The 16,694-nt window shown below is 41.8% G+C and overlaps 2 protein-coding genes across 3 annotated transcripts in view; both read left to right on the top strand.

Annotated features, from left to right (window-relative positions):
* Positions 1-998: 998 nt before the first annotated feature.
* On the top strand, positions 999-13,800 carry LOC114354426 (sin3 histone deacetylase corepressor complex component SDS3). 2 transcript variants are annotated; one of them, XM_028306819.1, is made up of 7 exons: positions 999-1,365; positions 1,679-1,742; positions 2,029-2,166; positions 8,029-8,206; positions 8,744-8,972; positions 9,939-10,102; positions 11,261-13,800. In XM_028306819.1, exons 1-7 carry the CDS (start codon positions 1,197-1,199, stop codon positions 11,351-11,353), a joined length of 1,035 nt encoding a protein of 344 aa, XP_028162620.1. In that variant the 5' UTR covers positions 999-1,196; the 3' UTR covers positions 11,354-13,800. The 2 variants fall into 2 exon arrangements, with proteins under 2 accessions (XP_028162620.1, XP_028162611.1); XM_028306810.1 differs by lacking the exons at positions 8,029-8,206; positions 8,744-8,972 and adding exons at positions 2,989-3,166; positions 3,933-4,161 and having other exon boundaries at positions 1,001-1,365.
* Positions 13,801-16,269: 2,469 nt separating this feature from the next.
* Positions 16,270-16,694, top strand: part of LOC114354391 (uncharacterized) — a gene marked incomplete at its 3' end in the record, with an annotated part of 42,120 nt that continues 41,695 nt past the window's right edge. Inside the window, exon 1 of the mRNA XM_028306762.1 lies at positions 16,270-16,422. The remainder of the gene's footprint in view (positions 16,423-16,694) is intronic.

Genomic DNA, 16,694 nt, shown 5'->3' with positions numbered 1-16,694 from the left:
CCGGGTTCAATTCCCGGCCGAGACAATATAGAAAACGATCTTTTCACATTGTCTCTGGTTTGGGTGTGTTGTGGTTCGTCGTTCCCGATTTCCATAACACAAATGCCTTAGCTACTTATTTTGGGTTGGAGTAATATATGAGATGTTGTCTAATATTAATTTAAGTATTTATAATATTTTATTTATTTTTATTATTTTATTTACTTTTATTGGTTACTCTGCAATGCCAAACAACATAACATATAAAAATATCAAATAATTTTAAACAAATATATTTTCAACTTAGACCCGTCATATCTCAGAATTCCCATATATCACAACATAGCGCTTTAAGTGAATATACCTACAAGTATAAAGCTTTGAAATAAAATACGTTTCATCTTTGTCCGCCGTGGGGCATTTTCTCATATTAAAGTTCCCAATGTCCTTTATGGCCGCTTTCACACTAGGGCGAGAGAAGCGCGATAGCAGCGCGGCAGCGGTGTTTTTTTAATGTCTTTTAGTATGAAACTATCGGCAACGCGTTTATCGCGCTGCTAAGTCGCCTAAATGTGAAAGCGCTCAATGGGTAATTTAATATGTGATTATATTTTAACATGACATGATAAGACCTCAAGAAGGTTTTGTGTGATTGATGCAAAAATAGTTAAATCCAAACTAAAATAGAAAGACACGAGTCTTAACGCGATATTAAGACGTTAAAACCCGTGTCTTTTTATTTAAGTTTGAAATAGAACGCGAAAGTTTAAAATCTTATAGTTAAATCTAATTGAACAAATTGAATAAGTAAATGTCATATGAATATCGGAGGTTCAACATCACTTTTTTTTCAATTGATATTTTTAGACAGTTTCATCATTGGCTATGGTATTATACGTCTAAATTGAGAAGGCTATTAGAAATTAGCTAAAGTTGTCGGATGTCTCTTTCGCACTTACCACAATGAAGGACGACAATAGCGCTACAATTAGAAATCTCGAGACTGATTGCCTTAGTCGAGTTCTATGATGCTTTTTGTCCAAAATTGACGTAAACCAGCTTCAGCTCGCTTCGAAACCGTTCTTGAATAAAGTGGATTAGAAAAGATTTTTTTATATGAGTGACCTATCTGATATTGGCAATTTGTTGCTCATATTTCGAGCCAAGTATAGCGTGTCGTGAGTTTGTCTGTGAGACGGGGAACTCAGTCAATCTGTATGCAACTGTTACGCGTTGCCTCGACTATGTCTTACCAAGGTTCACCATATTCGGGCCCGGGAGAGGAGTACGACTTTGAAGACGACGGGTACGATGATCTGGACGAGTACAGGGAACAGGAATCGTACCTTTCATTACCGCCGCCGCCAGTAGACGACAGTGACGAAGGTAAGTTTTGTTTACGAACAAGCAATCGGGCTGTTTTGGCTTGCTATTTCGGTCATTGTCACCTTAACAAGTTAATTTTGTCGATATCGTTGAGTTTATAGTGGTAAATAAACATTTCGTATGATGTTGAGGTTAGTTCAGATAGGTGTTGTTGTCTTCCCGCCTATTTCAGGGCCAACCTGTTTGATGACGTAATTTCGTTTGTATGCCACTTTCACCATGGGCTGGTAAAAAATTGGGAACACTACATACCTATACTTATCACTATAATGCTATACTTGTTGGAATTAAGCTTATTTCATTTTTATTTTAGATACTGAAGAAGCCAGTGAAACAGATGTTCCCAAAAATGATGAGCCACTTGAGGTCAAGGAACAGTAAGTTCTTTTTATTTCATCTTTCCTAATATCTATTGTGCATGTATCTTCATTGAACATAGTATAGGTTATTATTATTATTTAGTCAGATTGTTTATGGTAAAAATGATAACACTTGCCCATGAACAGAGCCTTATCTGAGAATCTGTTTAGCTCAGTACCTACTCAGTTTCAGCCTAGAAAGGCTATGTTAATATGAAGGTGGATAAATTGTTATTATGTGGGTAGAAATCTAGTTCTAGTATGAACAATTCAAATTTACTCTGACTTGGTATATTTTCTCTAGGATGTTCCAAGACAAGCTGGCCAACCTGAAGAAGCAACTGCAGCAGTTAGAAGACGGCATCCACGTGGAGTTCCTGCGGAGGGTGAAGAGGCTGGAACACCAGCTCCATGAGAGGCTAAGGCTCAACAGAATATACAAGTAAGAATGTTTTGTTTTTAATGTTATTGCTTAACTGATTTAACCATCAAAATTATTAGTGAATGGCTGTAAATACCTTTACTATTATCATAGCATCAAGCATTAATAACACTTGAAGTTGTGTACCCTTTACACAAAATCAAAAAATCAAAATCAAAATTATCTTTAATTATTTGTTTAGACTATTTAAATTAGTACTTACAAATCGTCAAATGCTCTTAAGGAGCCTATACATGTCTCATTATTTTTTTACACAACACTCTTTACACACATAAAACTAACAAATTGTAAAGTTCTGTAAACATAAACCAAGTAACTGCAATAAGCATAGCAAACACTTGGTTAAAAATGTTCTGCCTTTAAAGAGCAGACTGCAGAAGTGCAGAATACACTAGAGATCCAGGCAACAGTTGCCTTCATGATACATAGTAAATTGTTTTAGACAACTTGAGAAACTTTCATCATCATCATTTCAGCCATAGAATGTAGTACATTGCTGAACATAGGCCTCCCCCAATGATTTCCATAATATTAAAAACTATGGTTTCTAAAGCCTGGTCCGTAGCACGTAGAATCCCGTCCAATGACCCCAAGCTGCGCATCCTTGTCGCTCGCGCGTAATTATGTTGATGTCGCGCTCGCACACTCACTGCGGGTGCCCTTCGCACAGTCGCGACAGCAATATAATTGCACGCGAGCGATAAGGATGGGTAGCTTGGGGTCATTGGACAAGTTTCTACATGCTCACGGACCAGGCTTTAACAGCTACTAAGTCACTGACATCTATTAATAATAATAATAATCCTGTTGGTTTGTCCACAGAGACCACATGTATGATGTGGTTGAGAGAGAATACATAGCAGAGAAGAAGGCAGCAGCAAAGGAGTTTGAAGAGAAGAAGATAGAGTTAAGAGAAAACCTCCTCAATGACTTTGAGGACAAGAGGAAGATGATTGAGAATGAAAGGCACAGCATGGAACTCAATGGGGATTCTATGGAGGTAAGTGTGAGATTAAAATAAATTGTATGATTTTTAAAGCTTTAATAAAACTTTGATGGGGTGTTTGTATTATTTCCATAAATGTGGAAGAATATTGCTGTCACTGCTTATTAATTATAGTTAGGTAATTATGTTGTAGTATTTTGTATCATATTGTTTCTCATAATATTATTATTCTGTAAGGCGATTATCACACTGCGCCGCGCTCCGCCGCGGTACGCGGGACGACGGATTTAATCATTGTATGCAAGTACCTCAGTTTGTATAGAAAACACGCGCGGCACAACACACTGACAACGCATCTGCGCGCGGGATTTTTTATATGAAATCACGTGAACCGCGGCGGAGTGCGGCGCAGTGTGATAACCGCCTAATTGCCTGTCTTGATATCAAAATCATCTTATATTCAATTTTTTTGCAAACAGTTGAAAAAAAGTTACATAGCAGAAATATCTTCTGATAACTTTAAACTTGTTCAGCATACTGTCTACTATTGTTTTCATATCATGATTCTACTCTCCTCATTACTGCAATTTATTTCAACCAACCAATCTTAGAGCTAAAGCACACGATGCATTGCGGCGTAGGAGCGGTGTCGCTGCGTCGTCTTACATAGAAATATCTGTGGCGAGTGGTGCGGCGACGCAACGCTTTGTGCTTTGGCTCTTACACTAATAACACAATGTTAGCCTCTCCTCCTCCTCCAAACATAAACTAACTGTAGATGACATTTGTAATTGATTATTTACACGCTGTTTTATCACAGGTAAAGCCAGTAATGAAGCGTATCCTCCGACGGCGGGCGAACGAGCCGGCGCCGGCGCCCGAGAAGCGACGGAAGCCTCTCGCCACCACACTCACCTTCCAACTAGACGAGAGAGACATCGAGTCCGACCTTCGAGCCATCACGAGGCACTCGCCGCCGCCCAGGCATCACGCGCCCGCACACAACTCCACGTCCACACAGCCGAGGAAGCATCGGAATTCGAACAGTTGTGAGTACTTGTACTATCTTTGGGTAGCTTGGGGTCATTGGACGAAATTCCACGTGCTCGGCGACCGCACTTTAGACGAGAGAGACATCGAGTCCGACTCCCGAGCCATCACGAGGCACTCGCCGCCGCCCAGGCATCACGCGCCCGCACACAACTCAACGTCTACTCAGCCGAGGAAGCATCGGAATTCAAATAGCTGTGAGTACTTGCACTACCTTTTATTGCCGAATTCAGTTCCACGTGCATTACAATCTGTATGCAACAGACATGGCTCTCTGGCCATGTAATATGAGTGAGGTATTGATCTTCTCCTATGTACCACATACCGTGGTGTGCTGTGACAACTCTACAGCTCAAGTTACTAATGAATTATAAGAGCTGTGAGTATGTATTTTCTTAGCAACTTTTTCATCATGCTTCTTAACATTCTGCCTGAACTAAAACCAGTTAAAAATTGAAATCCTGTATCAGTATGGAAGTTCTTTTCAGGGTATTCCAAATACAGCTTGCCTTACAACTTCTGTACGACATTTATAAAGAAGTAGCAGGAAGAATATCACGCACGTTTGTCAGCCCTTTATTTCGATATTTCTAAAGTGTATATTTTCTTATTCCAGGTGAGTCCCCAGTCCGAGAGAGCGCAGAGACGACGGAAACACGCGTGGAAGACGGCAAGCTCCTGTACGAGCGGCGCTGGTTCCACCGCGGACAGAGCGTGTTCGTGGAGGGCCGCGAGCTGCCCTGCTTCCCCGGACACATCCACGCCATCACCGACGAGGCGGTGAGTGCGCTGCATCCTCCTGCATCCTCCAGGCGAGCTGCATCCTCCTGCATCCCTTCAGGCGAGCTGCATCCTCCTGCATCCTCCAGGCGAGCTCCTGCACGAGCGGCGCTGGTTCCACCGCGGACAGAGCGTGTTCGTGGAGGGCCGCGAGCTGCCCTGCTTCCCCGGACACATCCACGCCATCACCGACGAGGCGGTGAGTGCGCTGCATCCTCCTGCATCCTCCAGGCGAGCTGCATCCTCCTGCATCCCTTCAGGCGAGCTGCATCCTCCTGCATCCTCCAGGCGAGCTCCTGCACGAGCGGCGCTGGTTCCACCGCGGACAGAGCGTGTTCGTGGAGGGCCGCGAGCTGCCCTGCTTCCCCGGACACATCCACGCCATCACCGACGAGGCGGTGAGTGCGCTGCATCCTCCTGCATCCTCCAGGCGAGCTGCATCCTCCTGCATCCCTTCAGGCGAGCTGCATCCTCCTGCATCCTCCAGGCGAGCTCCTGCACGAGCGGCGCTGGTTCCACCGCGGACAGAGCGTGTTCGTGGAGGGCCGCGAGCTGCCCTGCTTCCCCGGACACATCCACGCCATCACCGACGAGGCGGTGAGTGCGCTGCATCCTCCTGCATCCTCCAGGCGAGCTGCATCCTCCTGCATCCCTTCAGGCGAGCTGCATCCTCCTGCATCCTCCAGGCGAGCTCCTGCACGAGCGGCGCTGGTTCCACCGCGGACAGAGCGTGTTCGTGGAGGGCCGCGAGCTGCCCTGCTTCCCCGGACACATCCACGCCATCACCGACGAGGCGGTGAGTGCGCTGCATCCTCCTGCATCCTCCAGGCGAGCTGCATCCTCCTGCATCCCTTCAGGCGAGCTGCATCCTCCTGCATCCTCCAGGCGAGCTCCTGCACGAGCGGCGCTGGTTCCACCGCGGACAGAGCGTGTTCGTGGAGGGCCGCGAGCTGCCCTGCTTCCCCGGACACATCCACGCCATCACCGACGAGGCGGTGAGTGCGCTGCATCCTCCTGCATCCTCCAGGCGAGCTGCATCCTCCTGCATCCCTTCAGGCGAGCTGCATCCTCCTGCATCCTCCAGGCGAGCTGCATCCTCCTGCATCCTCCAGGTGAGCTGCATCCTCCTGCATCCGTCCAGGCGAGCTGCATCCTCCTGCATCTCTCCAGGCGAGCTGCATCCTCCTGCATCCGTCCAGGCGAGCTGCATCCTCCTGCATCCTCCAGGCGAGCTGCATCCCTCCAGGCGAGCTGCATCCTCCTGCATCAGTCCAGGCGAGGCCCCGGCGAAAGAGCGCGGAGGCGACGGACTCGCGGGGAGGACGGCAAGCTGGCTGCATGAATAAAATGACAGTGTTACACAGTAAAATGTTGACAACATTACACAGTAAAATGTTGACAATGTTACACAGTACAATGTTGACAATGTTACACAGTAAAATGTTGACAATTAGGCCAGTAGAATTAAACACAAAAATTGATTAAATCGGAAATAATTCCTACAAAAGATTTTTTTGCTTTTATGGCTTCATTGGTTGCCCATTAAGACTCTCCTAAGTTTTCGACTTCGACGGAGTTGTGCTTAAGTGGTGGGGGCCCCCGAAAGGGANAAGCTTATATTATTTTTATTTTAGATACTGAAGAAGCCAGTGAAACAGATGTTCCCAAAAATGATGAGCCACTGGAGGTCAAGGAACAGTAAGTTCTTTTTATTTCATCTTTCCTAATACCTATAGTGCATGTATCTTCATTGAACATTGTGTAGGGTCTGTTTAAGATAAAAATTATAGTACTTATCACTGAAAAGAGACCCTTAACTGAGAATCTCAGCTTCAGACTAAAAGGTCCAGTGTTTAGCTCAGTATTGGTGGATAAAATTGTTATGTGGGTAGTTCTAGTATCAATTCAAACCTATGTTTGTTCTGACTCGGACTTGGTATATTTTCTCTAGGATGTTCCAAGACAAGCTGGCCAACCTGAAGAAGCAACTGCAGCAGTTAGAAGACGGCATCCACGTGGAGTTCCTGCGGAGGGTAAAGCGGCTGGAACACCAGCTCCATGAGAGGCTACGGCTCAACAGAATATACAAGTAAGGATGTTTTTGTTTTTACTTTTATTGTGTTACATGTGATTTAACCATCAAAATTATTAGTAAATGGCTATAAATACCTTTACTATTATTGTAGCATCAAGCATTATATCACTTGAAGTTGTGTACCCTTTACACAACTCTCTTTATGCAACTTTACACAAATAAAACTAACAAATTGTCAAGTTCTGTAAACATAAAGCAAAGCAAGCAACTAGAATAAGCATAGCAAACACTTGGTTAAAATGTTCTGCCTTTAAAGAGCAGACTGCAGAATACACTAGAGATCCAGGCAACAGTTGCCTTCATGATAGTAAATTGGTTTTAGACAACTTGAGACTCTTGAGACTTTCATCATCATCATTTCAGCTATACAGGGTGTTAGGTAAATGGGTATATGAGCCGACACTAGCCCATGTTAACATGGGCATATAAATGGTATGGTGAACACAGAAAATTGATATCTCCATTTTAATTATTTTAATTTTCATACAAATCAGATTTTATAAAATTTATTTTGTATGAAAATTAAAAAAATTAAAATGATGATATCAAATTTCTGACTTCACCATACCATTTATATGACCAAGTTAACATGGGCTAGTGTCGGCTCATATACCCATTTACCTAACACCCTGTAGAATGTACATTGCTGAACATAGGCCTCCCCCAATGATTTTCATAATTTTAAAAACTATGGTTACTAAAGCCTGGTCCGTGAGCAGTTGAGCACGTAGAAACTTGTCCAATGACCCCAGGCTACCCATCCTTATCGCTCGCGCGTAATTATGTTGATGTCGCGCTCGCACACTCACTGCGGGTGCCCTTCGCACAGTCGCGACAGCAATATAATTACGCGCGAGCGATAAAGATGGGTAGCTTGGGGTCATTGGACAAGTTTCTACATGCTCACGGACCAGGCTTTAGTATGAATTTGAACTTCTAACATGTACTAAGTCACTAACGTCTATTAATAATCCTGTTGGTTTGTCCATAGAGACCACATGTATGATGTGGTTGAGAGAGAATACATAGCAGAGAAGAAGGCAGCAGCAAAGGAGTTTGAAGAGAAGAAGATAGAGTTAAGAGAAAACCTCCTCAATGACTTTGAGGACAAGAGGAAGATGATTGAGAATGAAAGGCACAGCATGGAACTCAATGGGGATTCTATGGAGGTGAGTGTGAGATTACAAAACTACACAATTTTATAAGGCTACATAAACTTCGATGGGGTGTTTGTATTTTTTTATTTTTTTGTCCATGAAAGTGGAAGAATATAGCTGTCACTGATTATCAAGTTAATTATGTTGTAGTATTTTGTATCATATTGTTTCTCATATTCAATTTCAATTTGGCAAACAGTTGAAAAATTTGCATAGAAGAAATATCAGTCCTCTGATCACTTTAAACTTATTGTTCACCATACTGACTGCTATTGTAATCATAAATCTTAATATTCTACTCTCCTTATTACTGAAATTTATTATATAACCAAACAATCTTTTAGAGCACACGATGCATTGCGGCGTAGGAGCGGTGTCGCTGCGTCTTCTTACATAGAAATATCTGTGGCGAGTGGTGCGGCGCCGCAACGTATCGTGTGCTTTGGCTCTTACACTAATAACACAATGTTAGCCTCTCCTCCTCCTCTAAACATAAACTAACTGTAGATGACATTTGTAATTGATTATTTACACGCTGTTTTATCGCAGGTAAAGCCAGTAATGAAGCGTATCCTCCGACGGCGGGCGAACGAGCCGGCGCCGGCGCCCGAGAAGCGACGGAAGCCTCTCGCCACCACCCTCACCTTCCAGCTAGACGAGAGGGACATCGAGTCCGACCTCCGAGCCATCACGAGGCACTCGCCGCCGCCCAGGCATCACGCGCCCGCACACAACTCCACGTCCACACAACCTAGAAAGCATCGGAATTCGAACAGTTGTGAGTACTTGTACTATCTTTGGGTAGCTTGGGGTCATTGGACGAAATTCCACGTGCTCCGCGACCGGACTTTAGACGAGAGGGACATCTAGTCCGACCTCCGAGCCATCACGAGGCACTCGCCGCCGCCCAGGCATCACGCGCCCGCACATAACTCCACGTTTACTCAGCCGAGGAAGCATCGGAATTCGAATAGCTGTGAGTATTTCATCATCATCATTTCAGCCACAGGACGGCCACTGCTGAACATAGGCAATGATTTCCACAATGGCCGGTTGGTGGTGGCCTGCATCCAGCGCCTTCTCGCTACCTTTATGAGGTCGTCAGTCACGTTGTGGGTGGACGTCCTACGCTGCGCTTTCCGGTACGTGGCCTACACTCCAGAACCTAGCTGCCTCTTCGGCCGTCAGTTCTGCGTACTATATGCCCTGCCCACTGTGAGTATTTAGGTATCTTTTATTGATGAATTTGATTAGATACTAGCTAGTGGCCATATACAGCCGGCGCCCGAGAAACGACGGAAGCCTCTCGCCACCACCCTTACTTTCCAACAGTTCCAACTAGACGAGAGGGACTGTGTAAAAGAGCACTTCAGTTCGTTTCGCCGTGTGTTGCCATACTTCCGTGCGCATTTTTACGTTTGTGTTCGTTCAAGTTCGCGCATAGTGTAACTGCGCTATAAGTGTGTCCCCTTTTCAGGGCACTTGAATATGTTCGGCACATGTTGCTGAAAAGAAGTTGCGGAAGAAACCAGTGATTAAATAGTGACTGAGTTTCTTGCGCTGCTTCTTCTCAGCACTGGCCCATTTATTGTCCCGAAGCAGTGGTAGGGTTAATATTGGGACGTGTAAAAGTGCTTTTTAAAAGCCTATTTGTGAAAATAAATGAGTTTTATGAGTTTTTAGTTTTTAACCTTTGTCTCCCTTATTTCGGAATTTCTAAAGTGTATATTTTCTTATATTCCAGGTGAATCCCCAGTCCGAGAGAGCGCAGAGACAACAGAAACACGCGTGGAAGACGGCAAGCTCCTGTACGAGCGGCGCTGGTTCCACCGCGGACAGAGCGTGTTCGTGGAGGGCCGCGAGCTGCCCTGCTTCCCCGGACACATCCACGCCATCACCGACGAGGCGGTGAGTGCGCTGCATCCTCCTGCATCCTCCAGGCGAGCTGCGTCCTCCTGCATCCTCCAGGCGAGCTGCGTCCTCCTGCATCCTCCAGGCGAGCTGCGTCCTCCTGCATCCTCCAGGCGAGCTGCATCCTCCTGCATCAGTCCAGGCGAGCTGCATCCTCCTGCATCAGTCCAGGCGAGGCGGACTCGCAGGGAGGACGGCAAGCTGCTGCATGAATAAAATGACAGTGTTACACAGTAAAATGTTGACAATATTACACAGTAAAATGTTGACAATGTTACACAGTACAATGTTACACAGTACAATGTTACACAGTAAAATGTTGACAATGTCACACTCAAGAAAAGTTTCTACTGTCGACTATGTATGTATGTTGAGTTGTTAACAACTAAAGCCGTGAGCACGTACGCACTCGCACACTCACTGCGGGCGCCCGTCGCACAGTCGCGACAGCAATACAGGGTGGAAACGATAAGTGATCTCACTCGATTATTTCTAAACTATACAAGATATCCAAAAACTGGTTACTGATACTGAAAGTGCTTTACAAGCTCTATCCAACGGTACCAATAAAAGGTTACAAAATAAACTGGATCTATCCGAAAATTCAATGTTTCCAGCTTCCATACATTTAGTACTGCCACAGTCATGGCACTCATGTCTTGTTAATATTATATCAAGTAAAGCCTAAAACCAATGTTTTCCATGAATAATTTTAAATAAGAATGCAATTTGAAGTTCAATTTAAGTGTTTATTATTTAATAAAAAAAAAATAACATTTCTAATATTGTGTGGCTGGCATACATTTAGTATGGAGCCTGAAAACATTGAATTTTCGGATAGATCCAGTTAATTCTGTAACCTGTTACTGACACCGTTTGAAAGAGCTCGTGAAGCACTTTCAGGATCAATAACCAGTTTTTCGATATCTTGTATAGTTTAGAAATAATCGAGTGAGATCACTTATCGTTTCCACCCTGTATAATTACGCGTGAGCGATAAGGATGGGTAGCTTGGGGTCATTGGACAAAATTCTACGTGCTCACGGACCAGGCTTTACCACATGGAATGTCATTGATAGTATTGACTGACTTGATTCACCTTGTAATCTATGTATGTAAAAATTTATGTTTCTAATTAGTTTAATCTTGTTCCAGATATGGGTGAAGCGGCCAAACATGGAGCGCTTTCGGATATACATATCGCAGTTAGCGCGCGGCAAAGTGACGATAAAGCGGCGCGCCTCATAGACTCGGGCGCAGTGTGTGTGACGTGTACGTAGAAACGCTAGCGAGCGGGCAATGACGCGGTATCAAGGCATCGGTTCTCAAACTTGTAGTCCCAACCCCCAAGGAGCAAGGTAAATTTTTGTTTTTGTAGTTAGATGTTGGACTGTATTAAATTATTATGTAGAATGACACGTTATGGCCTATCATGACCTAACATAATGTGTTACAAAAAACAATATTGGTGAAACTAGATGGGCTAGGATGCGCGCCGTGATAAAATCTTATCCATGATTTTAGACGCCAAATGTATATGCTTACTGCGTAAAATCGATAAAATAGCGCGATAAACGTATATCATGGCGCGCATCTTAGACGTACTGAGTCACCAGTATTTGACGCACCGCACACGTAGTATCAGTAGTATTTCGAATAATTGGGCTATAATTTATCATATTTACCCTGCATGGGGGTTGCTACTTGTCGAGAAGCGATGTCTTAAATACACAGGATCTTAAAGATCTGTGTGCCGAACGTACCATCCTGTATACCACAGGCGACTTAGTGTATCCCAAGGATACAATGCAATATGTATGTGTCTTCGGAGCTTATTGAGGTGATTTATGGAGTGTGCGTACGTAGGTTTATTTATGAAGTCACTGATCTTTGCCATGGTGTTTTCACCTGGATTTTATTTGACCACGATAATGACAGCTTTAATGCGTTATTGCTAAGTCTAAAGGCACTTATTAGAAATGTAACTCCACCCATTTATTCAAGTTATTGTCATAAACGATAATATTGGTTAACAGGTTCAATATTTATTGGTTAACAAAATGAAGTTTTGAAGTATTGGATTGATGATTTTTTGCACTATGGCGTTCTCGCTTAAAGTCAATGGAAGGTTAATGTTGAACAGTCGACCTTTTGAGCAGCTGAAAAAGGTACATTTCTTTTTCCATAAAGTGTCATTTTAGTCAGAATCGGTGACGTATGCTCAGCGCTCTTATTGTCGTGGTCAAATGTGTATTGTTCAATCAAGTTTGACGAGGCTCTTTTTGTTTTGATGATTTACAAAATATATTCGTGAAATTGTGATTATACATTGATGGCTAATTCTTTATCAGTCTGAAGTTTTATCACTATTGCGATTTTTAAAGAGATTTATTTTCTAATAAACAAATTGTTACTTCTGTAGAGTATGTAGTAATATTTTTTATGACACTTTCTTGACAAATTATTTTAATGCATTTGTGGTTGAATACGTAATTTTTGTCATGAATTAATTGTTCAATTACATTTCCAGTTTATTGTTGTCATGAATTTTTGATGAAATAAATAAGAAATGGAACGTGAAAGTTTACATCTTATAAATAAATAAGTCGTTAAAATTTTGAAGCTTGGAGTTTTCGGTCTTTTGAAGCGTAAATCCAACCTTCTTTTCATTTTAAGGTTTACTCGTTGAAGTAGTGTTAAATTCACGACTTCATGGCATGAACCGAGGTCTCAATTTCCATTGAATGAAGACGGTATCCAAGCAAAATGTTGTTTCATTATGAAGAAAAGCTGAGAGTTGGGGTGCTTTGAAAAAGTTTGACAAGCAATGGCTGATTCTGACGTGGGCACAAATATTATATGCTCTCTGATGATGTATATTTGACAGAACGATGCACATTTCGTTATTTATGCATTTCATGAAAGTTGAAGCTCAGCTAAATCAGGATCTAGGAAAAGCAAGACTGAAAAGCGAAACAAAACAAAAATGCTTGTTCATATAGAGACTCTTATTGCACAGGTTTAAAAATGATTAAATCACACCATGATAAAAAAATATACCGAAACTAATTATCTAGTATAATTCTTGTAACACATAAAGTCTATTGTATATCAACATTCCTAGAAGAGTTGTAAATTCTAGAGGCTCATGCACATTTTGATATGATGATCCTATTACTACGCCAGAGGTCCCCAGTCCGATCGTCACAACTTATATTGTTCGTTTTGGGTTGGGTGATCTGTACGTGGATTTATATGTCCTACCTATATATTTTTAAAAGTATTGCAAGTATATTATTACCGTTTTGTCTGGTTCTCATTGTGCAAGCTTTGATTAGTGCGAGATAGATGGCGCTACACGCTGTAAAATAAAAACAATTGAAATGTGAATGAATCTTTAGAATGTTGCATTAATATATTGAAAATTATATGTTGTTCCTACTTAATTTATAACTATAGTCTTACAATCGAATGAAATCAAATAAAAGAGCCAAGTCTATCGACGAAATTGAACATTCGTGACGATACAGTATTTTTAAATGTAAATATGTAACATACTGATCAAATGTTCTGTATGTAGCAAATGAATGAGTTGGCGACTTGTTTCATAGTATATTTTATAATTGTGATTATACTGTGGTGTAAATGTGTTGTGACAACTGTACATATGAATATGTGGATTGTTTTTACAGATAGATGATATTGAGAAAAGATCTTTTAATTACAATATAATGGATTATGACGATTTCTTGTTTTATTTTGGCATTGTCTTATCAGTGATCATAATAAATACCCGACGCCCGCTTTGACAAGGACTCCTATAGAAAAGAAGTTTCAGCACTTATACCGCCAGGTTACATTTATGTTACAGCCAAAACTCACAATCGGTCAAAACCACCTTTGACAGCAAAAATTATTGGAAAAATCAGTCAAGAGTGATATTGACCAAAAGCATCAGTCAAAACCTCTTTTGACTGATTTTTGCTGTCAAAAGTGGTTTTGACCGATTATGAGGTTTGACTGTAAGACTGTAACACATACATCAAAATCGTGTGGTGTAAAAATCTGAGTTGGTAAGTACGGAGCCAAGCCAACTGGGCATTAAATTGCCTACCTTTTACTTGGGTTTGGATTATACCAGATAAACGAAAAGCTCGGGATATTCAAACAATAGTCTTTTCATTGTATGACAGTATAAGAAATTGTTTGTCTTAAATATTTGGGTCAACTTAATAACAAGTGTGATGACTCAATATTACTCCATCTGAGTAATTATTAAGGTAGGTCTCTTAATCGATCACTCCCCCAAATTCCATGAAATCATTAAATGTAGCTGGTAATTAACTAAACACTTGTGACAATAGTTTTAGTAGAGTAGGTCAGTAGCACGTAATTAACTTTATTATGATATTCTGATAAATATTTTTGTGTTGTCAAAATGACTTGAAAATATGAATTTTGTGACGATGTTTTTATGACTAGTTTGTTTACGCATTACTTTATTTAATGCAACATTGCGGTATCTGTTGAAATATTATAAACGTCATGAAACATCCTACTATGCATCTATGGCATTGGTGCCCAAAGTGGGGGGCGCGCCCCCCAGGGGAGGTGCAAAGACCTTTAAAGGGGGGCGCGGGCCATCTGTGTACTTAAGTATAAAAACCTGCGCCCGCTGAGAGAATGCATTCCAGACTGCTCGATACGACCGATAAATAATCTTGACTGGAGGAGGGGGGGCGTGGAATTGTTTGTATGGTCAAAAGGGGGCGCGTCTCAAATAAGTTTGAGAACCAATGATCTATGGTTTTGTGTCGAAGACACTTTTATTATTATTGTTCGTTCGTTTCAGCCAAATCATGTGACATGATTTGGCTTTTGACATGATTCATGTCCACTGCTGGACAAAGGCCATCCCCTAAGGATTTCCACAACGACCGGTCTTGCGCTGTTCTATTATTATATTGTGTAAAAAGTTTATTAACAATAGAGTACAGCAGATAAACAATAGGAAGAATATATTATTATACCTGCAAAAAAACAACTGACGTACGGGACTATTTCCACCGCTGCAACTCCTGTGTAGCCAGGATCTACAGCTTGACCGCCAATAAAAACCCAACCAGTGAAGGTCAAGATTGTCCCGGGTGAAAATTGAACTGTCATTGGACCCGCAACGATATTAATCAGAAGAACATAGGTGACGTACGCACGCAGGCTTCACATAGATATTTGCGGGTGCATCTTTTATTTATTAGTCATTAACTATTACAGATGATTTTATACTATCCCATCGGAATGTACCCTTGCTTATTACATCATTTGGCTGGTTGAATAAACTGATGAACATAACAAAAAGTGGCTGACACAAGTCGTCCATTGTCACGCCCACACTATGCCGAGGGTGCGGTTATACCACACAGATAGCATAAAGTATCAACGAAGAAGATAACTGGGCAAAAATACCTTCACTTACAAGAAGTGACTGGTGACTCGGAGTGTTTTTCAAGACATTTTGATTGTTGCCCTATACCATAGGCTATGGGGTGCTTCAAAAAATATTCTGCCAGGAGCCTGAGGCAGATTAAGGTCATAGACCATGACGTGTTTTACAGCGCAGAGCAAGCCAGGTGTTATATGCCTATGCTTAAAACACGTAACGTGCCATAATAATTCAATTACAAGAAGTGGCTTTGGGATGCTTCAAAGAAATATTTCCCTAGGAGCCCCGCCCTATTCAATAGACAACGTAATCTACTCAAATGTAATAAATGATCGAGTATTGAGTAAACGCCGTCTAGTTTTCGAAGTAAAGAGCGCTTTCATCAAGTAATTGCTACAAGTCACTGACAAAAATAATGAAGAATTTTGCGTGTATTTTGGAGCGTCACGTACGTTATATGGTGGCAAAATGTAAGTATGAAAAAAGAAATGTCTGATCCTAGAGTGATTCTGATGCTCGGAAAATAATCTTGTTTATACTAATTGTTAGTTTCTATTGTTGGAGTGAATTTATTTTTTGAGTTTTTGATATTGTATAAAATTTTGTTGTACTTGAGCACCAGAATCACCCCTTTCGGATCGGATACACAATTTTCACACTTCGTATATCGTCAAATTATGTAGGTTACTACACATTATTATTATTATTTCAGGTGAATTCCTGCAAGATTCCTTATGTGAGGCCAGAAGAGGACCCTGTATAGCCTGTCAAATAAATTTTCACGTGCCCAAATAACGTGCATATTTGAACAGTTTTTTGTCGACTGTACACATTGCAAAAGGTCAAGGAAAACAGACTGTCCATCAGTACTACAGTAGGTAAGTACCTTTCTACTTCATTTTCATAATAAGATCTTTTTTGTCAAGGTACAAATCATTCCATGTTCGTTCACGAATCGAATGTTTCCATGATAGGTTTATTCCTGGTAGATTGTTCATTGGTGTATCAGTTCCATTAGGTAATATACCTACTTACATTACGACTCATACTTTTATAGAAGACCATTCAGCGTAGAGTTTTGTACCTATTTACTTAGAGAACTCTTAGCCCTTCGAATAGGGCCTGCTCCCTCCACTAAGGTAACGG

Source organism: Ostrinia furnacalis, unplaced genomic scaffold (assembly GCF_004193835.3).
Source record: "Ostrinia furnacalis isolate ACB-3 unplaced genomic scaffold, ASM419383v2 OfSCF0191, whole genome shotgun sequence".
NCBI classification, from domain to species: domain Eukaryota; kingdom Metazoa; phylum Arthropoda; class Insecta; order Lepidoptera; family Crambidae; genus Ostrinia; species Ostrinia furnacalis.
Note: the sequence above shows the minus strand (reverse complement) of the source record. Positions and strands in the feature narration are given on the sequence as shown.